General features: G+C 44.8%; 1 protein-coding gene across 2 annotated transcripts in view; it reads right to left on the bottom strand.

Annotated features, from left to right (window-relative positions):
* The window catches only part of Plpp3 (phospholipid phosphatase 3), a 76,474-nt gene extending 52,455 nt beyond the window's left edge, over positions 1-24,019 (bottom strand). The window contains exon 1 of one of the 2 annotated variants that reach the window (XM_004869633.4): positions 23,393-24,019. In XM_004869633.4, coding sequence (XP_004869690.2) covers positions 23,393-23,531 — 139 coding nt within the window. In that variant the 5' untranslated portion in view covers positions 23,532-24,019. The remainder of the gene's footprint in view (positions 1-23,392) is intronic. The other variant, XM_004869632.4, reaches the window with a different exon arrangement.
* Between the last annotated feature and the right edge of the window lie 464 nt (positions 24,020-24,483).

Genomic DNA, 24,483 nt, shown 5'->3' with positions numbered 1-24,483 from the left:
TTAGTGACTTGCAAACACCCCTTTCTCTTCACTGATCCCCTTTATCTGGTGAAGAGAGGAGACTGGACTAGGCGGTCACAGCCCACAGCAAGTTCAGTGCGAACATCTCACCCTGAAGCCCTGGTCCAAGTTCACTGTCGAATTTCACCCGGGGGGTTGGACAGCCCAAGAGAACTGGTTATCCAGAATAAAAGAAACGCTGGCTTCAGTGATCTTTAATCAGTTCTAAAATTTTTTTTTGCATGTGCAGTTTTCAAACAAGATTGATTTCCCAGCTGGCAGGGCCAATGATTAACATTTATCTTCCTACATTGCTAGATACTCAGCAGGCACTCAAAACACAAACATGGCAAAGAAGGGAGTGGCCCTGCAGGCTATGTTTGGGAAGGACATTCTGGTGGCCCTGCAGCTCCTGCTAACTGAGGTGTGACCAGCCGCATTCCCCAGGAACAGCCTCCTGCATTCTTCAGACACAGGTCCCCATTCGCCCTGAATAAGATACATTAAGGCCTCTCCCAGCCATGACGCCACACCAGGTCCTGGACTGCACTACTCAAATAAACACCGCCGGCTTTTCAGGAGTGGCCTGGGCTGACTGCAAAGTCTCCCGCCACAGGCTCCCTGGGTCACCGTAATGCACCATTCCCCAGTGCACCACCTGGAGGTCTAGATTAGAAGCCTGTGAAGAGGTGGTAGTCCATCTGTTGGCAACTGAGATACAGAGGCAAACAGTGACACGTTTACCTCTGGGCCTGAGGATTTTGGAATCAGACACACCTGGGTCCTAGTCTCCGCCTTACATGATCACTTAACCTCTCACGGTGTTGGTGCCCGGGAAGAGTAAGAGTGTATAAAGATGTTTTTGTACAATGCCTGGCACAGGAAAAAGCTCAGAAACTTACTTTTGTAACTGTGGAATGCTATGCCCCCTCTAAGAAGGAAAGAGACAAGTGCTGTCTCAGCCCACAAAGAAATCCATTCTTTATTTCACAAATAGATACTGAGGGTGTATTATGAACGTCCACAAGCCTTTGGCTTTTTAAATAAAACTTGAGTGATTGAAAATAGAAGTATCAGAAATAGCACAGAAATAGGGCCTGATGCTTCAACCTGCCTTTGTAGCCCTGTGGCCTTTGAGCAAGCTGCTCACCTCCAGCCACCTGTAGATCAAGGCTAGTACAACCAGTCTTGAAGGGTTAGAAACAGTATTACGTATAAAGAAACAGTAACTACGTATAAAGTGCACACACTTCTTGGAAACTGGTGCTGTTGTTTGTGAAACGGTTGCATTGCTACAAAATGTATTAGAACCGAGAACGATATGTAGGATCTCTCTTTGTCCCACTATGAGAGATATACAGAACCCTTAAAAGAGTCAGGATCAACAGTATATGCAGAACTGTTGAGCTAAAGTCTGTTCAGTGTTCGGTTATTCCCAGCCAAAGCAAAATGGGGATTTCTTAGCAGGTCAGGCTGGTTTGAATGGAATGTCCTTTTGGAACTTCCCTGGTTCACTTCAAACTGATAAGTCTCCATCTCTGTCCCTTGATGAATTAGTTCATTCTATCTTCATTCATTTTTTTTCCAATAAATGTTTACTAAGCACCTACAAGGAACAAAGCACTGATTCAAGAGCAATGAGGGGGATATGCATCAGAATATGCACCACAGTTTAAACCCTCCATGTTTTATTCATGTGAGGAAATTAAGAGAAGAATTGGTGATTTGCCCAAAGGTATTCAATGGAAAAGGCACACGGGTAGCCATGCACTGCACAACTCCAGGGGGCGCCACTCAGAGGCTTCTGGTTCATCTAGGGCTAAAACTTGTGCTCCTCCCTAACAGAGCAGGCTAAGCAGGATGGTCTAACACCTTCTACCCAGCAGCTGCCCAGGGGCTGTCTGGCTACGTTTGCTGTTACAGTTCCTTGATTCCATCCTTCCCTGGGGCTGTAGAGGAGAGGGTGTTGCCTATACACACTACACCTCAGTCACTGGCAGGGGAAGGAAACCAACAACTAGAAGAAATACTCTCCCCCTCAAAAAGATGGAGAGATTGAAAAATTAATGACCAATATCTAATATTGAGTAATTTCACTATGGAGTGTGATCTATTACCTGGGAATTGTTGGAATAAAATGGCCTGTATTCCCGGAACATTAAAATAAGAAGAGAACAATCTGTACCAACAGACTGAAAAAATGCTTTACAGAAATAGAAAGTTTCAGGTAAGCCTAGTATGCCATACTTAATCTGGTTTTTATTTTTTTAATCTGGTTTTTAAATAAATCTACATAATAATGATATATGTAGAGTTCAAGTGGTTAAAGTCAGTTAAATTGAGCAGTTAATGACCACCAACCATTGTCCCAAACTAACTGAATCTCAAGCTACTGGTTGTGAGCCTCAATTTTCCCACATATAAATGGGGTAGGGGAGTTATGGGTTGAATTGCATCTCAGGACCCCTAATTCATATGTTGAAGTCCTGACTCCCATAGCTCAGAGTATGCACTTATTTGGAGATGGGGTCTTACGGAGACAATTGGGTTAAACTGACATCATTAGGGTGAGTCCTACTTGATTATGACTGGTGTCTGCATAAATGGGAAGGGTGGACACGGGCACAAGCATACATAAGGGGGTGCAGGGGGAGGACCTCACATGGACATGGACACAGCACCCACAAGCCCAGGCCAGAAGCCTGGAACAAAAAGTTCCCTCCCTCCCAGCCTTCAGAGGGAGTCACTTGGCTTGGCTTGGAATGTCTACCCTCTGGGCTGTGAGAAGACACCTTTCTGCCACATGGGCAGCCTCATTTGCCCTGTGCTTCAGCAGCCCTAGCTATGGAACCCAGAGGGCAACAGGATCTACTCCAGAGCCTGGGTATGGGAGAGTTCAGGGAGGGAAAGCAACATGCAGTGAAAAAGAGATGTGTGTATGATGGAAGGCAATGCCCAATTCTAAGTGATGTTAAAGGGTTATCTGGTCAGGTAAGGGGAATTTTAATAATGGAGGCTATTAGCAACTTTTTAAAAAGCATACATACATATTTTAAAGGAAATAAAATAAAAATGACTAAAAGGAAATATGCCAACATGGAACAGTATTCACATTAAGTGGTAGATTATGGGGATTTCCCCCATCTTTCCTAAATCCTGGGAATGAAAAACAAATTTGTCTTTCATAAAAAAGGGCTAAAAAATATATGGTAGTATCAAAACTGACTTGGGTTTTTCAGACTTCATTGAATAACTTCTATGTATGTGGCCTTGTGCTAGTGCCAGAAATACAGGAAAAGGATGAGGTCCCTGCCTCAGATTTCAATGTCAAGCTCCTCTATAAACCTGTACTTATCATGTGTGCCTCTCCAAAAAGGCATAGAACTATAGCACTTTCTCCAAACTTTACCACACAAATACTTTAATTCAAAAAGAGAGAGAAAGGTTGTATGTATAGCCTATAAACACACCAGAAGGTTTTTTTAATAAATGTTGTTCGATAACCAATTAGCCATTGTAGCTTCCCTGATGAGGTACAGTTGTCCAAACAGGAGACAGAGCTATCCCTACATCTCATGACATCCGACTCATGTCAGGCCATGGGTCTACAGAATCAAGGTCCCGGTGCCTCTGAATTCAGGTGATTTAATTTGCTGGTCACTGGGTGGTGCACACTGGGGCGTAGAGCTAATAATGTATGAGATCACTCATTTAGGAAAAGTTGTTCCTTCTTGCTTTACATCTCTGAGCCCCATCTGTTCAAAGGCATCAGTTTTCAAGGCCCAAAGCCTCTACTGCTCCTCTTTGGTGACAGTATGAGTTGACACAGAAGCTCCCAAAGTCCTGTTTGCTGTCAGTGGTTCTGCTACATACGCCCTTTTCCATCTTCTCTATGGTTTGTCTCCCTCTCACCCTACCAAGCAATTCACAAGAAGTGGGTCTTTTCTGGTCATGGAAGACTTTGCTTAATTAGTCAAGTTTAGGTATATAAAAAATGAAGAGCAGAAAAAACAAAGAGTGGAATCCCTCAGAATTTAAATTGTTTTCTCTCCCTTGAGTTATATAATTTGAGTCTTCCTCCAGGATGACTGCCCTTAGCTTGCTGTTCCTGCTGGACCCTTCTGTCAGTTTGCTGCTGTTCAGACCACCTGTGAAGATGACTGCATGATGGCCATGAGGGTGATGAACCAGTAGGAGCAATGGAGGGAGGCGGGTCATGTGTGTGGATGCCTGGGAAGTGCTGATCCAGATAAGCCAGCTCCTGCACTTCCAGTTCCCAGCTTTCGGTCACCTGGACTTGGAGCTCCTTGGTAGGAAATTTATCTTTTGACTCTACAGTAGCTACAGCAATTTAGCACCCACCAGGTGATCAGTACTTGTTGCAGGATGAAGAGGGTAGATGGATACATTTGATTACTGTAGCTGCTTTGGATCTTGTAAGAAAACCACTGGTGCCAAGTGTGGTGTTACAGACCTGTAATCCACACTGGGGAGACTGAGGCAGGAAGATCGCCATGAGTTTGAGGCCAGCCCGGGCTACATAGTGAGTTCAAGGGCAGCCTGAACTACAGAGCAAGACCTTGTTTCAAAAACAAAACAAACCAAAACCAAACCAAACCACTGGTCTTCAAGTCAGACATCCTTCCTAGAAAGGTAATGTCTACCTATCTTCCTGGATCATTTCCCTTTTCTGCACAAAGACATACAACGTTGTCAAGCCCATATTCTATAGGCAGCCTGATGAGGCTGACAGAGGAAAGATAAGAGCTTCAGAAACCAACTTGAGGGTTTCGACACATAACCCCTCAAATGTACAGGGAAACTTTATACTTCCTCCATCAATCGTACAAACCCCTCTTCTCCTTGGCAAGTCCCAGGGCGCTTTTCCAATCCCACATTGCTCTGTGCTGAAGCCAAAGCCGGTTTCCTGCCTCAAAAGGCCCTTTGTTTGGGTCCTCTTTCCCAATCAGCATATCCTGAGCTTGAACCCCTCGCTTTTGAGAACTCCAGTGCCTTGGCAGCAGAAGACTTTGCCAGCAGGTTTGTGGTCCTTAACAGCTTTCCCAAGCCTCAATGTGAGGGCATGTCTATAGCTAAGAAACTCTTCATGGGAGGGAAGGCAGAGAGTATTATTTTAAGAATTGCAAAAACAACTTCAGATTGAATCTTTAGTCTTTAATTGCTACCAGCAGACTAAGCATTTCTTGTTCTCTTGTATTTAATTAAGATGATAGTTTTAATCAACTTTAAATGATATTAGTTAATATGGTCTGCTCAGTCTCCCTGGCAGGTTTTGCCTCAGAACACTGGAATGCATTAAAGACAAATTTCCAACATGTTCCCTCCCGATCGGAAAGCACCTTCAGCAAGTCCAGATGGAAAGGTAGCTACATCCGTGCAGCTGCCACACAATTTTCTGGAAGGACTCCAGAGTCACTTTTCCAAGATCCGATAAACCGTGTCTAATACATACTTTGTACACTGCACATGCTTACGTCTGGGTAGCACTCTTTTATGTACTTATGTGTCCAAAGCTCGCCGACTACTTATGCCACATAATGGTTTCCAAACCCTTAGGGGTGAGGCTGCAATCATGTCAAAGAGACTACTGTCTGCTTGGCCCCTTTCATTCTGCAGCCACCTGTAAAGCAGAAAGTACAGATGCACAAACAAATTCCAAAAAGTCACAACACTTGACTGGCCTCAGACTGTAAAATACCAAATCATAGGGTGAAGATTTGAACCCAGAACCATCTGACTCTAAGACACTTTTCTCCTTTGTGGTACACTGCCTCTTAGAGTTTAAAACTTCCCAAGTGGATGATGTGGAGGGGATTTATGGTGGGGAATCCCATGGGTTCTTCTGGGTGGCGCTGACAGCATTCAGCAATTCAACACAGTCAAGACTTCCCCCAAGGCAGGTCTTAAAGATGTGCAATTCAGCTGCCCCTTATTCAGGTGTGGAAATCTAGACCAACAGAGTTCAAGTCACTAAGGAGCACCAGAACTCGAATAGCTTGCGATCAGGAGGTGAAGGCACTGTGTTGGAGGAGTGCGTGGGTAGGAAGAACAGAACCAACTTTCAGTATGGATTTTCTTCCTATAGACAGAGATGGCCAAACAACAAAAGCCAGAATGCAGATTTCTATGTTGTTTCCAGGAAGCAATGAGACCAGTGCAGAAGGTGGGCGTCCATGAGGACACCCATGCACCCAAAGGAGGCTGGCGAGAGCTGCTGACTCGTAGGAGTAGATGTGTCTGGAGAGCGGAATGCAAAGGGATGGAGAGCTAGGATCACTCCCTCTTCAAATAATCTTATTTGGGCAATGTTTTCTTACAATAATATATTACTATGCTTGGCAAGGAATGTTAAGGTTTAAAAAGCTCTGAAGACTCCTGACACATGGGGCCAACATCTGACTTACAGAATAACCAACTCTGTAGTGTAAGTGGATGCTTTAAACTGTTTTTTCTGGATTTGAAGTTGAATCTGTACAATACAAGGGTTCATTTCCTTTGGATCCCACCCATGTTTTAAGACAATTAGTTTCATTGAGCCTGGTTTTCCCACCTATAAAATAAGGGTAGAGAGGGAAGAATTCTTGGTGCTTGGACCCTCCGCCTCCTGCATTCTCAGATTATTCTAAAGGACAATCAGGGGCAGAGGGACCACTCCACTCAAGCCTTTTCATCGGTGAGGCCCCCTTCGTGACAAGGGCAAGCTCCTAATTTACCTGTTCAGGTGATGTTGATGCTACTGCCTTTGAAGCTTTCCTCCATCGCCCCACCTGGCATAGGGTTAATCCCGCCCTCAACTCTGCTACTTCCGTACAGGGTACACCTTGTATTTCTACAACTGCCCTACATCTTACTCCAGGAGACTCAGGGCAAGGACCACATTCCACTCCTTGTTGGTCTCAACCCCCAGCACAGTTGTCAGAACATCAAAGGTACTCAGTTCATGGACGTCGAAATGGCTCACTACCACTTACTCACTTGTTCTGGTACTTCATTTTCCTACAGTACTTGGGACTGAACCCTGGGTCTTCACATTGACTTACATCCCCAGACCTTTATTTTGCTCTTAATTTTGAGACAAGGTCTTGTTAAGTCACTAAGTTGCCCAGGCTGGGTTTGAACTTTCGATTCTCCAGTCTCAGCCTCAGAGTGCTAGGATTACAGACAGGTGTGCCACCATGCCTGGCTCAGGTACTTTTAATTATAAATTGATTAATAATATTATCACTAATAATTATTCACTAACACTATAGCCAAACAAATGATGCTGGGATAAAATTATAGAAAGGCTGATTTTACATCCATGCCTTTTGAACAACTAGATCTGCCTGCAAGGAATAAACTCACTCTCGCTGGAAGCATTAAGCAGAGTTTTTATATTAGCTAGAAAAAGATGGTTTGGAGGGGTTGTGCCCTTGAATGGGGCGGAGGTGGTTAAAGGTTCGTGACACCTTAGTTTCCATTCAAGAAACACAGGTCTGAGATTAATTTCTAACACTTAAGATCTTATGCCTCAATGTTACCTCTTGTAGATCTGGAGTGATGTACCCATTCCACGAGGGTATCGTGAAGATTAAATAAAACACATGGCCCTTGGGAACACAGTTGATGCTCACAGTTTTTGGTCTTATTCTCTTCTGAGTCAGACACTTTGGTGTTCTAGTCTCAGAACTGTGTGGGGCAAGTTTGATCCAAATAAATATCTAAAAAGGCAAACATAATAAAGGACCATACCACAGCATCATTATTAAAGGGCTTTCCAACAGGGTAAAACAATAAACCAAACACTTCTGAGGCGCTACAAATGAGAACATGTAGAGTGTGACAATGTACTCCAACAGAAAAGGCTGAGGACAGAATCGCCTCCCTCCTGCTACTATGAACCTCACAGTATTTTAAGGGACAGATCACGGAAGGATCACCCAGCTAGGCAAGACAATTCTCATGCAGGAAGATGTGACTGTCACATTTCCTAGCCAGGGAAAGTTACCTGACCCGCGGGGCCCAGTAAATTACCAATAGTTAGGGTGGAAACCCAGATGCCATGTCCCCCAGCTTGACTATCTTCCCTCTATTGGGAGTTTTCCTGGTCTGGGGCTTTAGCTCAGTGGTAGAGTGCCTGTCTGGCACGTGTGAGTCCACTCGTAGTTTCTTCTCCTGGTTTCCAAGGCAAGACTAAGATGCGAAAAACCAGCCCTAACTTTGAGGGCAGGTCAAACTTTTTAAAAATAGAAGCCATTGTGATTAGCACAGATTCAGTTTGTTACCAAGTTCAAAACACCATACAAATGCACAACTGAATTTAAAATATCTAGCTGCTCTCAAGTTAGTTGCATACACCCAATTTTCTCAGGTTCATTAATACTTTATTATGGGCTGTTACAAACTCTCGCTAGAGAAGGTTTTTTCCATTTCATCATACTGATTTACAGGAAGTGGACACTAAGCAACCACTATTTAGCCTTATAATTATGCTTAATAATAATTCAGTTATTTATAGAAAGAAGAAATCTTGCACCAATGGCTACTCAAAATTGTGGGATTACAAGCAATAAATATTTTATTTTAGTCCTTGCTTTTCATCTATTCTCTCCAAAACACCTTCTTATTTACATATTTTTTTCAATTAAAATTTTTGGGCAACTACTAGCAAAAAGAACTGTACCAACTGTAATACAAAACCCAAATGGTTCCATGACAAAAGTCAGTACAATGGGGTATAGAGCACATGGCAGAACTAATTTAGCCCTGGGGAAATGGGAAAGAGGGCAGGTGGCACTTACAGCAACTGGCAGAAGTGGGGCAACACAGGGGCTGGGGATGTATGTGGTTCAGCGGTAGAGCACCTGCCAGCCAGGAATGAGGTCCTGGGCTCAGGCCCCAGCACAGAAGGAAGAAAACACATTGAGCAGCACATACCAAGCACGGGAAGAATGACAAGATGGGAATGGCCACCAGGCAAGGGTGTGGAATTGGGGTGGAACAGGATGGAAGGAAGGGGGAGCCAAAAGGGTAGAGGATACAAAGGTGGGCTGGCGGCAGATTCTGAAGGGTCTCAAATCCAACCGGAAATGAACTGTGTAGTGAACGAGGGGTCATAAAAGTTCTGTTCTGAAGAGAAGGGCTTACGGGCTCAGAACTGCAGTTTTACAAAATGCCTATTTACTGCAGACGGGATTTACTCTGTATAGGGGAAGAGAGATTATCACTCTAGTTAATCTGTAAAGAAATGCACAGGTATGGGTGAAGAACTGCATGGGCACACTGGAGAAGAAATAAGGGAGGGTGAATCAGAGAGCAAATTCCAAAGACAAAAATAAACAAATAATAAATAAATAAAAACATGCATTGTATAAATGCAGTTTACAGTTGCAAATATCTTCCTATCATGGATGAGAGCAAACCCTCTGGCCTCCTCAGCTCTGGGCTGCAGGCAGGGAAATCACCACCCCTTTTATCGCCCATGAAGTGCAGCAAGTTGTCCAGAGACACCCAGCTAATGCAGCAGAGCTGGGGCCTCCACCCAAATCCACAGCAAGCAGCCTCTTAGAGGATGTATTTGTCATTTCATTTGACTGTTGTCTCAAGACACCTGGCTGTGTTTCCTTCCCAGCCAGCATCTGTGTGTCTATCCTACCATCTTCCTGCTTGCTTCTGGAGGGCACAATCCACCTCCCTCCTTTACATCTCTGCAGCATTTTGAATTTATCTCAATCACACTGAAGGAGAGATAAGATAGACAGCAGACTCTCAGGGATGTTCTCTGGGGCTTTCGGACAACAGAGAAAGGTCGGCGGCTGGGGATCCCCTTTCCCAGTGTCCTGGGGAGCATTTCCTATTCATCCAGGAAGAGCCTAGCTAGGATCCCTACAGTCCCCTTCACCAGCAGCTTCGCGGCTCTGCATTCTAAGTGGAAAGGGTCTGTACAAAGCGGCCCGCTCTAAGTCCTATTTAACTTTTCCATGGGTCTGTGTTTGTCAAAGCTTCATGCCAACTCTGTCAGAAAAAGAAATGCCACAAAACTTCTTTTAAGAGAGAGGAAAAAGGCCTACTTTATGCACTCGGCCTCACGCTAATCACACCACCATTGAAACCCCAGCTGAATAGGAGCCCCACAATGGCCTGGGAAACACACAGGGCTTTTCCAAAGTGCCAGCTCCCTCACTCGGAACTGTTTCATTCCCCTGGCTTTTTAACTCCTTGGGAGAAGACTGATGAAAATTAGCAGTACAATCTGAAGTTGCTATTTCTGTGCAGAAAGAAAAATCCTGTTTCTGGATGAGCAGGCAACATGTGCTCCCGACCTTTGCTTGTAAGGCTCCAGCTGACCCATGTGCAATAAAGTGGACGCAGGATTCGTAGGCAGCTCAAAGCATTTTCTAGAAAAGCACTTTCCCTGGAACCTTAGTAAAGGGTCTCTGCAAGAAATTAACTCGTTGAATTATTAATGCCATGTGTCACCACCCACCAGTGAGAGTTGAGATTGGCATTGCTGACCAGCTCCAGAGACAAGTGAAATGAACTCCAACCTTCTCTTTCACAGGTTGTTGTGAAATTCAAGTAAGTTAATAATGCATGAAATGCCTTAGCTCTCTCCCTGCCATATAATTAATATTCAGTGAAGTCTGCCCTTCCCTTTCAACCCAAAGGGCTAACCCCTATCCTCTGAGAATTTATGAAGAGACAGGAAATACTGAAATGGACAAAAAGGCTTTAAACTTCATCAAGCTTAAATACTTTGCGAGGCCTGATAACTTCATTTTAGAACATTCCGGCTTGCTGGTTTCAGTGAAAAATTCAAACCCAATCATAACTCTTGGAGGAAAGTACACAGAGGTTGGTTGGTTCCTATTCAAGAGAGCCACCATTTTCCATCCTGAGGCCATCGCCCTCTTTGAACAGCGACTGCAGCCACTGCTGTCATCTGTAACACCAGTTTGAGGAATATAACCTCTTCACGGTTGCGAGTGGGGTTGGTTTTCTGAGGCAGGATCTAGTTACATATTCATCCAGGCTGACCTTGAACTCACTCTGTAGCCCAGCCTAGCCTTGAACTTGCTTCTATCCTCCTGCTGCAGCCTCCTAAGGGCCCAGGGTTGTAAGAGTTGAAGACTCCTGAGTGTGCCTGACTACAGTGTGTTCAGTGTTCAAAACTGTTCACTTCCAAGCCTTTTTCCAGTTGATTTCCAGCTGGTTGCGGTGGTTTCAGTGTTTTGTTTGCTTTTGGGACTGAGGAGAGCTACAGTGAGAAAAATCAATTGAAGCAAGAAAGAATATTCAAATTCAAATTCTCAGATGCGCACATTATCATGTGGTAGAGCTGTTCAGGGAGAGAGATTATTAATAGTAATAACTTCTTAGATTGCACAGCTGGGTCAGGCACAGCTGCAAACATCCAGTTTTAGGCAAGATCATAATTGAAGGTTCCTCAACTCCATCAGTGGCCTCAGGAAAATTAAACCTAAAAATCACAACAGCTTACTTTCCCCTGAGATTAAAAGCCCTGTACTTTGAATGCTTTGACTCAGGAAGTATATTTTAATTTCCCAGCCAGTTCCAGGGAGCCCTGTGTTGCTACAATGCCTGGAGCACAGACCTCTCAAAGCGATCCCACAAAAGGTGAGGGGAACCACCCTGCCTCCTGCCGTGCCAGTGGCACGTGCTCTAAACAGACTTCAATGAGAAGCCTGCTAAACAAAAGACACCTTTGGAAATATGCTAACCATCCCAGTTCTCTGCAAGTTCCTCCTTCAGAGCACAGTATGTGCCCCTGTTTCAAAAGGGGCCATGGGTTTCATCAAAACAGCCATCGGTGCCAAAGTGACAGCAAATGCAGAGAGGAGAACTGATGTACGAGGCCGCTGCTCCCTAGAAACCTATGGCGGCCAAATGACCCAGAGAGCTACTCTGGGCAAGTATCTAATGAAATCTGCTATGTGGCTAAGAAGCATTTCTGCCACTTCCTGCCAGTGGTTGCAAACTCTACAACAATGCGGGTCGTTTGTGGGGAAGAGCCTACCGGTGCAAGTTCTATTTAGTGCATTTTAATAAATGAGCTGCATCCACAGCCACTAACCAGAGAAGGGCAAAGCTTCCCAATGTGACCCAGGGTTTACCCCAAACCACACACTAGCGTACAGAAAGGGTCGCTGAGAGTGACCCATCGCTCTGCTGCCTGGTGGAAGTAACAAAAGTCCTCCTTCAAGGGCCTCCTCCCCTTAGGAAGCCTTCCCCAGGGACTCCCGGACCCAGTGGGCTTCCTGTGCTATCAATTCACAGAGCTTCAGCTCCATCCTAGGGGAAGAGCCCCCGCTGTCCCTTCTTGCCTCTCTGGGACACCTGGAAAGCACCTCTACTTGCAAGGTAAACTCTACTTTAAATCATTTCTCCTCTCCTGTTGATTAAAGCATAGAAAGTATCAATTGCATCTTCCGGTCAGCCAGAAGTAAGGAGCAAGCCCAGAGAGAATGGCCAAGTACCATTCCACTGGAAAACACAGAATGCTGTCACTTTGACCAGTCCGGGTAGAGCCCAATGCTTTGAGTTAGTCTTCCAAACTAACTTTAGTCTTTCATCATTAGTAAAATATGGTGGACATGAGATATTTCTGAAGTACTGAAAATCGTATAGGGTGTCCCAAGACTGCCCTGGCAGATTGAGCTTCAAGGGCCTGGAGGACCCAGGTTAGGAGTCCCAAATCTAACACACTTGGAGGAACTTTTCCCATACTGCTGATGGGAGGTTCGAGGGAAAGCCCGGGCTTCAGAAACAGACAGCACAAGCAGAAGCCAGGCGCCTGAGCCCCGTTCTCCAACTTAACTGCGGCAGCCTGTGTGACCTCTCTGAACCTCAGCTCTGTAAAATGGAGATTATCAGTAGTCCATTCACAAGTCATGGGCTCTTTGGAGGACTGGACAAGAGAATGCTCGTACAGTGCTCAACCTGGTGAGAGGTACATGGCTAGCATTCAGTGAATGAAAGCAGCTGTCATTATTTAGCCTGGCCTGGGTCTGAGTCCCAGCCCCCATTCATGTCAGCTGTGAGAACTTGGGCTAGTCATTTACCTTCTCTGAACAGCAAAAGCAAATTACTACAATTTTCCTTACTCTGCTAGTGGAAAAGTTGAGTGAGATATCACATAAAGCGTCTGACAATAAAGGTGAACACCTTTCCTCACGGTCTTGGAACATTTGTGGTTTAATATTTCACATACTTCTAGCTTGATGCTTCAGTTCCTAAAGCTTTGTGCTATGTTTTTATACTCCTGGCATCCAGCACAAGAGTTTAAAAGATACTCAACAAATCTGAACTTCTGAGATGATAATCATGTGGCAAGAACTGAATAGACAGATTTCTTCTATTGGCGCTTAAATTCTCCTATGGCAGACCTTAGGAATATAAAAGATTTAATATTTGCACTTGCTAGTGTCCAAGGTGCTTTGAGGTACCGTTTGTTCTTTTTGCTGAGACAAGAGTCTGCCTGTCGCCCGTGGCTCTGTAGACGTGAAACTTGGTGGGTGAGAAGGGCCAGCTGACCACCCAGCTCAGACAACTTATTGTTTCTTGCACCCTTATCTTAAGCCCAGGGACACTACTAAATTCATTAAAAATGTTGTTTCTTTGTGGAAAATGTCTTTAAGGACAAAGTGACACCGTAGTAGTGGTTTCATGAATATATTAATTCCTAAGATCTTTGGTAAAATTTTAGTATTTGTTTCTTACATATTTTAATTAATCTGAAGATATTTCTAAAATGGTACAGCCACTATGGAAGTTTGACAGTTCCTCAAAAAGTTAAGCATAGAATTATCTTCTCACCCAGCAACTCCACCTCTAAATACATAGGACCAAGAGAACTGCAAACATATATACATGAATGTTCACAGCAGAACTACTTATAATACCCCAATATTGGAAATAACCAAATGCCCATTAAGTGATAAATGTATGATTATAAACATCCAAATGGAATATTACTTGGCAATAAAAAGAAATGAAGTACTTATACATGATACAATATGGATGAACCTTAAATCCATTATGGCAAGTCGGAGAAGCAATCACCGAAGAGCACAGATCATGATTACCTGTGTATGAAATGCCCAGGACAGACAAATCTACAGGGAAAGGCGATTAGTGGCTGCCATGGGATGGGAGGCAGTAGAGGGGAAGGGGAATGATTGCTAATGAGTGTAGTGATAAAAATATTCTAAAATTGATTGTGGCAATAGTTACCCAATTCTGAGGATACACTAAAAAGCAGTGAACTGTATACTTTAAATAAATGGATTGTTAGACATCTGACTTATATCTCAATAATAAATACCATTACAACTTTCCCCCAAACCCTCTCTCTAGACCAAGAGGGATTCTAGCCCACTTATTTTACAGGGCATTTGGAAAATTTAAAAATTCCAGAGCAAAACGGAGATAATGAATAGCCTCATCATTACAATAAGGGGAGACCCATAAAGAAGCATGTGCAAATCTTATCTCCCGGGTTTCCTAAATCCTCTATAAACACCCCATTACAGTGTTTGTAGAGGGGTGACCTCACTATTCCCAGGCCCCCACCAGGACCAGGAAGTACCTTTGGTGTCTTTCCCACACATCCTGTCCTCTCTGGCCCCAGGGCCCTAGATTCCTCCTCACCTGCCTTTCTCCACCTTCCCTGCCCTCAAATCCAGTGATCTCCTCCAAACCTACATCAGATTAGATCAATGCCCCCTTCAAAACTTCTTTAAAATGTGTTAATTCCAAAATCTGTAGAATTCTTGTAATTTTTCCTTATAAATTTTAACAAAACTTACCCATAGTTTTAGGATACTGAAGTCGCCACAATAAAAAGTGTAGCAATTCCTCAAAACAGTAAACGTGGAGTTACCATAGGCCCAGCAATTCCACTCTTATGCATATACTGTGGTTTCTCTCCATACGAAATTTCTCATAATAAAGAAGACAAATGAAAGATAAAATTCCATTTGCTCTGTCTATCCTCCAGAACAGAGCTCAATTTCCTAGCATTGTCAGCCCCCTTTCACAGCCCAGAGCCAACCTACGTCTCCAACTCATCTCTTACACCCTCTCTTCTCCCAGACACAACACAAATGCTCCATATTTTCACTCCAGTCTCAGCCACTCACCTTCCCCACACATGTCCCTGTTTCCTTCTCTCAGCTCAGGTGGCTCCCTCCCCTGCCATACCTTGTCCCTCTCCTGGCTTCAGAGCTATTATTTATCTTGCAAGATCCTGTCCTCCCACCATCACTCCTCTCTGTGCAGCTATGGACCCTCCTTGAAGGCTCACTAGCAAAAGTCTGCTCCCCTTTCACTACCCTGAGATGGGAGACAGGGTGGTGGTTCACCCCGGTAATCCCAGCACTTGGGAGACTGACGCAGGAGAATCGCCACAAGTTGGACATCAGCTTGGGCTACTAGTGAGTTCAAGGCCAGCCTGAACTACATAGGGAGACCCTGGAGAGAGAGGGGAGAGAGACACAGAATTCCTTACAGGCAAACTTGGGGGTCTAGCACATAGTAGGTGCCCCAGAACATCTGCAGAAGACTAAGGCTTACACTTGAAAGACAGGTACAAACACAAATTTAATTAAATAGACTCTAGAAATTATACCGATTGATACAACAAACTAATTTGGGGGCCAGATATAAAGAAAAACATCAAGGAGAAGGGCTTCCTTCGTGTCAATGTAATCATGTGTATTACGTGCTTTAGAGGTACATAAACAGGAACAAAGTATACTGCTTATTATGACAAGGCACTTCCCCTGATTTGCATTTCTCTGCAAAACTCTCTAGACATGTAATTTTGTTAATTTGTGACAAACCTCAGAAACATACTTACCACCAATACCCTGATTGCAATATATACTTTCAAAGCACACAGAAATCAACAAGTTCCTTTCAAAAGTTTCCAATTGAATCTGATATGTGTAGTCTGGTTTGGTTTTAAACTGAGGGGTTTGTTTTAATGCAGATCCTAATTTTTTTTTTTTTTTGTGGTACTGGGGATCGAACCCAGGACCTTGCGCATATGAGGCAGGCGTGGTGCCACTGAGCTAAATCCCCAGAGCGCAGATCCTAATTTTTAACTTCATCTGGACCTGAAGGAAGAACTGTTTCACAGGAATGCACACGAGCTGGCCTTGCCTTCTTTGATTGTAAGCACTGCCAACTAATGCATGGCTTGGGGAAAATTATTTCATCAGAGAGTCGGCTTCATTCTCAGCCAAGGAGAGTCATTTCTAGAGTTGTTGGGACACTCTTGCAAAGCGAAAACTTTGACAACACGGGTGCTCTTTCTTCCCTCCAGGGATGCACCCTAAGAAGGTGGTGCCCGCGGAAGCGCCAACCAATCAGCAATGATCTTAGTAATAAGCATTTTCTGGAACAGGTAGGAAGTAGTCTGAAGAAAAAGAATAGATCAAAAACCGCCCAGTCCTTCAAATCTGCCCCATGCATCTCTGGCCTCCCTTAACTGATATCTCACTGATTTGGACTGAAGCAAAACCTGTTTGTCTTGCTTCTCTCTTCATAGACAAAAGCAAGAGAAAGAACAGAAGGCGGCTCTCTGAAGAGATATATCTAATTTCAAACCAACAAGTTGACATCGAAACAGCAAAACGGCCTTCAGGCGAGATCTCATTTGGCTCCAGGTCCTGTTCTTTCATTCTGCGTTGACAATTTCTAGCCAGTCCAGACCTCAGTCTCCACGTGTGCACCAGGGCACAGGCCAGGATGCCAGGACGCAGGACAATGGCAGCAGGAAGCACCTTGGTGCCAGGCATGGTACCAAGCTCACCCTCACAGCATCACCAAGTTCACAGTACCCCATTTTATAAATGAGAACACTGAGCCTGGAGGGATCAGGTGACATGACTAAGCTTTCACAGCTGGTGATTGTGAGCACAAGGCCAGTCCGTCAGAGTACTCCCACCTTCGCCACTCCCTCAAAGAGGCCTGCTCTTCTGACATAAAAGATAACGTTGGTATTGTTGATAATGAAATTCTAAAGATTCCATGAATCTGCACAATGCAAATTGCTCCAATGGCATTTTCTTTGTGATGTCCACAAGGAGAATTATTCATCATGCTTTAAATTATTTGACAATTTTTTTATATAACTCTGTCTACTCCACTGCCAACACAGCCCCTGAGTTAAGACTTCTAGCTGTGTCTGGTATGTTGGGCCCTGTAGAATGTACGGCACTCAATATTTAGACTCAATAAAACTAAGTAAGTGAAATGGAATGAACTAGAAAGGACCAGCCTCCATTGTATTCATTGGGTAGGAAAGCAAGTAGCAGAATAAACTGACAAAGCTATGGAAAATGTGGTGCCTACTTCCTGGCTGGGTACCCTTGTCCAAGTTACTTGACTTCTCTGAGCTGTACCTTCTTCCTTCATAAAAGGCATCTGCTATCTATTTCACATATAAATAACACAGTATCGTTCTGCCTTAACAAATACACAGAGGGCCAGGATAACAAAGCTTTTAGATCCTTTCCAATTGGTGCTGTTCTCTGTTCTCTTTAGACAGGTCCACCCCTGGCCTCTTCCTAAGAGCTCTGTCTTCCTCTCAAGAATATCTGGCCACCTTCCTTTCAAAGGGGAGGAATGCAGCCACCAAAGGTGACCAAGGTTCCCGCACCCTGACCTCCTCAGACAGGGTCAGAAAACCTGGGCCTGTTTCCTTCAGCTAATGGAAAACATTTGTGTCCACTCTGCCTGGTTTTTTTCATAGGGTTCTCCTCATAAGTTTTCCCCTTAATATATTTTAGGAAACTGTGCTGCCAAAAATAAACAAGGATTTAAGAAAGAACTCTTCCTGGAGAACTCAAATTATTTTTGCCTAATCACACCTGTGGGTATTACCTTTATGTCAGAATTCAAATCCAGAGCAAGGTAAATTCAAAGGGTGTGTTGTTTGTTTGTTTTTGGTACCAGGGATCCAACTCGGGACCTTGTGCTTGCCAGGCAGGTGGCGGAACCACTGAGCTAAATCCCCGGCCCGAAGGCTGTGTTGTTTTTACAATACTTTGCCAAGCTAACTTTGATCTTTTAAAGGCTGTATTTAAGAATCATCAAATTTTTTCCTCTTTCACCTTTCCCTCACATCCGAACTTCAATATCTGAAAAAATGTCTCTTTTATCCTGAGTGTAGTCAATTGACTGGTTACATGAACTATATACGACTCAGCTTAAAGCCAGAAAATAAAGATTCTAGCCTTTCAGCAGTTAGCAAGAACACCAAGACCTTGAACTAAAAGTCACTGGGCACCTTCAGCCCTGTACCCAGAGGTAGAGTTTCTTTTCAGAAAGAATTCTAACAAGTGTGATTGTCTTACCTGAAAAAGACAGATCTACCGCCCACAAAGAAACAACCTATCAGTGCAGAAAGTGCTAGCACATTCAGGGTAGGAACAAAAAGCCCACAACCTAATTCAGTTGCCCTTAAGACAATCGTGGTTATATACTGACTTTAAAATCGGCCTGATAAGAATTAGCCAAGGATTTTATAAAATACAGAATCCGGGGCCTGGGACAGGCTCAGCACCTATATTTTATCCCAGCTGGTTCTCTTATTAGGTGAGTTTATGAGCTATATAATACCCACCCCCAATTACTCATTACTCCTTAAATAATTTGTACTAAGATGAGCTGATGCATAAAGTAGGATTCTCCCTAAATACCACTGCCCACATGGTGAAGAAGCCTTCACTGAGGTCTCATTAGCGGCATGCTGTGACCAACTGGGTCTGCCAGCCCAAACAACTGCACAGGAAGGGGTAAAGGAAGAATCTAAAATTGACAGGCAATCAAAAGGGCTAAAAATGGAAAAGGCCACCAAAGTCTCCCACAAAGGCAGCTATCCTCATGGTATATCTCTTAAAATAAGAAAATGTTATGGAAGAAAGCAGCTAGGAGAGAAAAAATAACTAGTAGTTTTGGACAAGAAGGCAACAGAGGTTTTCCACCGTCCTAGAAAACTCAACAGATCTACTAAATTGATCTACAACGTAGATCTACTGAATTGAGTTCCCTTCTTGGTTTTTTTTTTTTCAATCCATGTAGAATGTTTTGCTAGACAGTGCAACAGCTGGTTGGTGAAAATTTGTTTCTATATTCTGTGACTCAATGATAGATTAATTTATCAAAGCCTATTCGTTAATTGATAAGGCAAAATAGGAAGAAAAGGTCCAAAGGGGTAGGGGTAGTGGGAGGGGCACGGGAAAGGAAAGAAGGGAAAGGAAAAATGATGATCAATGGAAAAAATGGAAATAAAGTCTTTGTAAATAGGGAAGGGTGGAGGGGGTGAAGGGAGGGCTAGGAATGGGGAAAAAATAAGAACCAAGATGCATTATGTAAAGGTACAATTCCCAATGAGAAATGTAATTGTGTTGTATACCTACAATGTACCAATAAAAGAATTTAATAAAAAAAAAAAGCCTATTCGTAATCGGAAACAGGTAGTGAATGTACTGAGCAAAAAGATGGGGAAAGCCACATGTTGTGCTTATTTGTTAGCCTGTGATTGCTATAAATTTCAAGGAGCAGGTAAAGGGGCACAATGGGCAAAGAAAAAAAAAATCTAGCCAGTTCTTTAGCATAGTGGATTAACTCTCATAAAAGCAATGCTTACTTTCTCTCCAGAATCAACACCCATTTAGGCTAATCTTCCAACACTGATTCTTTGGCCAAACATAGCACAATTTGATTGAAGTTATAGTCTTCGAGGAGCAATGAGTATCTACTAGGATAGATTTAAAGGGGATAGTTAGAAGGAGTCTGAGCAATGGTCTAGTCTCTGTCCTTCGCTGCAGTGATAAAGAAATCAAAGCAAGAATGGTCAAGTGAATTTTTCCCAAATCACATAGCAACATAATGGCAATACAAGACACTGGACAGTGACAAGCTCAGCAGAATGTACAGGTAAGGAAGACATTCAGCAAATGTGTCCTTCTGCTCTGCTGGACATTGGTCCCAGCATGTCTAACATCAGACATAAGCCCAATCAACCAGTCATTTTGCTGATGGAAAAAATTAAAACCCAGAGAAAACCTTCCTGTCCACAACCACAGAACCAGACTGGGGCCATGAGACAGCCTGGAATCTGAAGCTTCTTCCTCCAAGACTCCCATTCCTTCTTACACCAAGCCTTCCTCTTCTCACTATTAAACAGTGTAATATTTAAACAGTACAATAAATTTAAATAGAGTAATACATGATGATTCCATGTATCCTATATATGGAACCAGGTCTAAAATTTTACCTCAACCAATTAATTGCAAAATATCCGAAAACATTCTGAAACAACCAAATTAATTAAAATGGTGCTGATCACCTGAATTCTGTATCACTGGCAGAACAGTTGGCCCTCTTTGGGGCCAGTTTTGGAGCCCATGTGTAACTGGGAAATGTGGAACAGAAGGACTTGCTACAAACTGAGCTTCAGCATTTTCCACATGAGGGCTGCCCTTGCTAACCTGAGTAGTCAGAAGGAATTCAAACTGACTTCAGTGCGAGAATCTGTCCTTCTCTTCCTTGAGACTTGGTTTTCTGGTCTCAAAGATGGACATGTCTTCCAGGGACAAGTATATAATTAACTTATATTTTTAAAAAGAGGCTAATAGCACTTAGAGAGACAAGTAGGTGGAACTCTATTTCTGCCTGGGAATCTTCTCTCTGCTCTCATAGAACCCCAGACACCAGAATCAATGTGCAAAAAACAGGTGATAAAGGTTACTTAATGGAAACAAAAATACAATGAACTTCCTAAGAACTACCACGAGAAGACTCATAATCATATTTAGAAAGAACCAGTTGGCAAAGACAGCTATTCAAAGATAGCTCCCATTGCGGTTCTCTGACACTAAGTTCTTTCTGCCTTTTGTTTTTTCATCCAGAATAAAACATTCCAAAAAGGTATGTGAAGCAAGTTAAACTACTTGCATATTTCCACTTACATAACACTTACAGAGCACATTAACTTTTATTTTTTCCAGATATTAGGAGCTGAGGCTTGGTATATATTCCTGTGGGAGAATAAACAGAAAACAGTCTCTCTTCTTAATATATTAGTACCTTATAATCCAGGCCATATGATCAATAAACTACAAAAATTAAATCACACTGACAGTTTAGGCAGAGAGTGAACTAAGTAGAAACAATTTTTTTAGGTGTGCAGTGTGTGGAATATTAAAGTCATATGCTGTGTATTAATTTTTCTTTTGGAAGCCACATACAGAGTTCTCTTGCAGGAGTATCTCACAATGTTTATCTGACAGTTTTTCCCATTAAAGATGTTAGAGGGGGACTTAATTGGCGCCACTGGAACCTGATCTGTGCTTAGGGAAGGCACCGATCAACAAATGACTCAAAATGTTAGTGTTGTCATGGTTTTAATGGCAAGACACACAGACCTTTAAAAAGGCCAGCAGATGCCTCTCATAATAAAATGCATGGTCCTGACATCAGGTTGCTTTTGGAACTACAGCCGTTTGCTGGAACATAACACCAACTGAATAAGCATAGTAAGCAGAAAGGTTTACAGTAACAGCTGCGGCTGGGGAAGAGGACGTAGGTATAGTCGGCGCACCTTACTTACAGAGTGAAAGCACACACACCCCTTTCTAGCTAAACTACCACAGCTGTCAGGAACGTCATCATTTTGCAAATTCCTTCACGTTTCTTTCCTTTAATAAGAATGCATCATCTCTTAGGTCTGCCTTCTGAAATCAGGAGTGCAAAGAAGGAGGAGAACAATGAAATTGTACAATTCTTTATCACACAAGCAAGAGGCCAGAGGGTACCTCTCACAGCCAGCCTAGAAAAACTTGCCTACCCACAACAAAACACAGCACTCAACACTGGGAAGTGGCAGGCAAGTTTACCGCAGTGTCCGTGCCTTCAGAGTTTCCCTGTAGTGCCCCCAGGCCCTGGGAGGGTCTTTTAAAAGTTCTACAGCTCGGTCACGAGACCTGAAGTACTAATCTGTCCCACTCTGCATGACAATAAGCCAGCTGCCACCAGGAAGGTGGGCCCTCCAGTGACAATTCCTTCACATAGCATCCTAAAATTGAACTGATTTTAAGAGAGCTGGGAATGGGACATGCCACCTGAATTGCGGCGACCTCTCTTCCTCCCGCACAACACAACTGTTCTCCAGCGGTCTCTCCTTATCAGAGGGGGCCACTCTGCTGTTAAGACTCTATGAATCCCATCTTCCTTCGGCTTTCACCTTCCCATGGTTCAGTCAGGCCAAGGGCAAGAGGGTACTGGACACTAAGATCAGGACTACACAAAGAATCCTGAACACCAAGGAAGCTCACCACGGCCCCAGGCGTCCCAGGTTGGCCCAATCCGCGCGGACAAGCCTATTTCAAAGGGACTCACGTCTCCGCGCAGGACTTCTATTTTAAGGGAACTGAACTGGGAACACTGATGTTTCTTCAGTTAGCAGAGTTGGCAGAACAGCTCCTGGACCCAATCCGAGTTCTTAATGCAGGGAGGAGCCTTGGAGAGCATCTACTTCAACCCACCCAACCAACTGCGGAGGAAACTGAGGCCTGGAGACCGGTCGGTGGTACACTCAGCGAGTGGCAGAGTGGCAGCGTTCCCTGACAAGTCCCGGGCGCTTTCCATTACACCATGATTCGCTTAAAAACAACAGTAACAACACCAAAAAACCCAAACAAAAAACCCTACGCTGACTTCAACCTTGGAACTCTCGAGGATGCGGCAGTCGCCTCTCCCAGCCCCCACTGAGTCCATAAATTCTCCTCCCCTCCCCCTCCTTCACTCCCACCACCCTGCTAGCTGGAGCTTCCAGCTACTTTGGAAAACATCACACGCGGCGCCTCAACTTTCCAGGAGCGCAATCCAATCAGGGTCTCTGAGCAAGACCTTGGCTTGGTTCTCCTCGGGGTATTTGGTGAAATGGGTCACCTAACCCCTCTGGCACCGACTCGGGCAGAGAGCTAATTAAAACATTCCGCGAAACCGCCCACCACCTGGCGCACAGTAGGCACTCGGGGGGTTGCGGACCGGCACCGAGCACCGAGCCGGGACCGGGACTGAGCACTGCAGGGGCGCGCGGGGCGCGAGAGAGAAGGGCTGCGGCGGCGGAAGGGCTGCTGTTTACACACAGCCAGGCGAGGCCCCCAGAGCGCCCGGGACTCGGGTGCAGGCTACGAGCTACGCGTCGGCTGCGATCGCGGCTCAGCCCCTTCGCCTCCGCTGAAGATCTACCCCGGCGCTTCCGCGCGCCCTGCCCGGCTCCCCAGGGGCGGAGCGCCGGGCCCCGGGCGCGAGCGGGGCCGGGCAGGGGCTGCGGGGCCGGGCAGGGGCGGCTCACCCATGAACAGGCAGAAGAGGTCGAGGCAGATGAGCAGCACGCGCTTGCTGCAGCTCTTCCGCGGGCTGCTACTGAGCGCCGGGCCGCCGCCGTTCTTACTCTCGGGCACGATCGCCTTGTCGTACTTGTAGTTTTGCATGGCGCTGGCTGCGGCCCGTGCCTCCCGCCGAGACAGCAGCCTCACACTCGGCCGCCCGCGTACAGCTGCAGCCGGCGCTGACTTTGCTCCCTGTGGGCGCCTTCTCTCCTCTCGCAACCCCAGATCCTTCGAAAGTCCAAGGGGAAGAGCGCCGGACCCCAGCAGAAACTTTTGCAGCGCGCTGCTGCCCGGGACGCGGGGGGCTGGCAGGCGTCTGTGCGCGAGAGCGAGTGGGCGACGCGCGCTCCCGGCCACCTTCCTCCGCCTCTGGTCGCTTAATGAATGGGAGCAGCGCAGAGCTCCGCAGCCCCGCAGCGCCGGCCGGACTCCAGCTACGCCTCCACCTCCGCCTCCTCCTCCTGCTGCCGCTGCGATCGTTCGGTTTGTTTTCTGCACTTTTATTTCACGAGCTCCTTTAAAAAGAGCGAAGGAGAGAGAGAGAGGGCCTCCTTCCTTGGCTCGAATGAGATTCCGAAAGTACAGCCCCTTTCTTAAGCTGCCTAAAACGTAGGATAATTAAGGTCACATTTCCCCCACCCCCTTCCAAAAAAAAAAAAAAAAAAAAAACTCCTAAAAGGAAAAGTTATTCTCGAACCAGAGAATCCGGGAGCCCCTAGCGTTCAGAAAGACCAAATTGTCCCGAAAGGAAAAATTATGTATTTAAATACAAGAAACATTTTCTGGCCTGCCTTGGGTCAGGCAGAAGTTTAGAGCTGTACGACCGTGCTTTTTCTCCTCATTTACAAATTTGGAGCTTACGAATCTTTATTTGATTTGAGTTGGACTATTCTAAAAATGCAAGTTTTAAGGGATACCCGTTAGTTATTTTAAGATCTAAGTGCTCCTCACGGGTGGTGTACTAGATTCAGAAGAACTGAGGCGAACAGGACTGTGGGACCCGAGAGCCAGGTCCCCGGGGTTTGAATGCAGCCGTGCCTCTGTTTCCCTGAGT

Source organism: Heterocephalus glaber, unplaced genomic scaffold (genome assembly GCF_053883595.1).
Source record: "Heterocephalus glaber isolate CG9 unplaced genomic scaffold, H.glaber_assembly_v1.0 deba00001447, whole genome shotgun sequence".
Classification (NCBI taxonomy): Eukaryota; Metazoa; Chordata; class Mammalia; order Rodentia; family Bathyergidae; genus Heterocephalus; species Heterocephalus glaber.
This window is presented reverse-complemented; position numbering and strand designations above follow the sequence as displayed.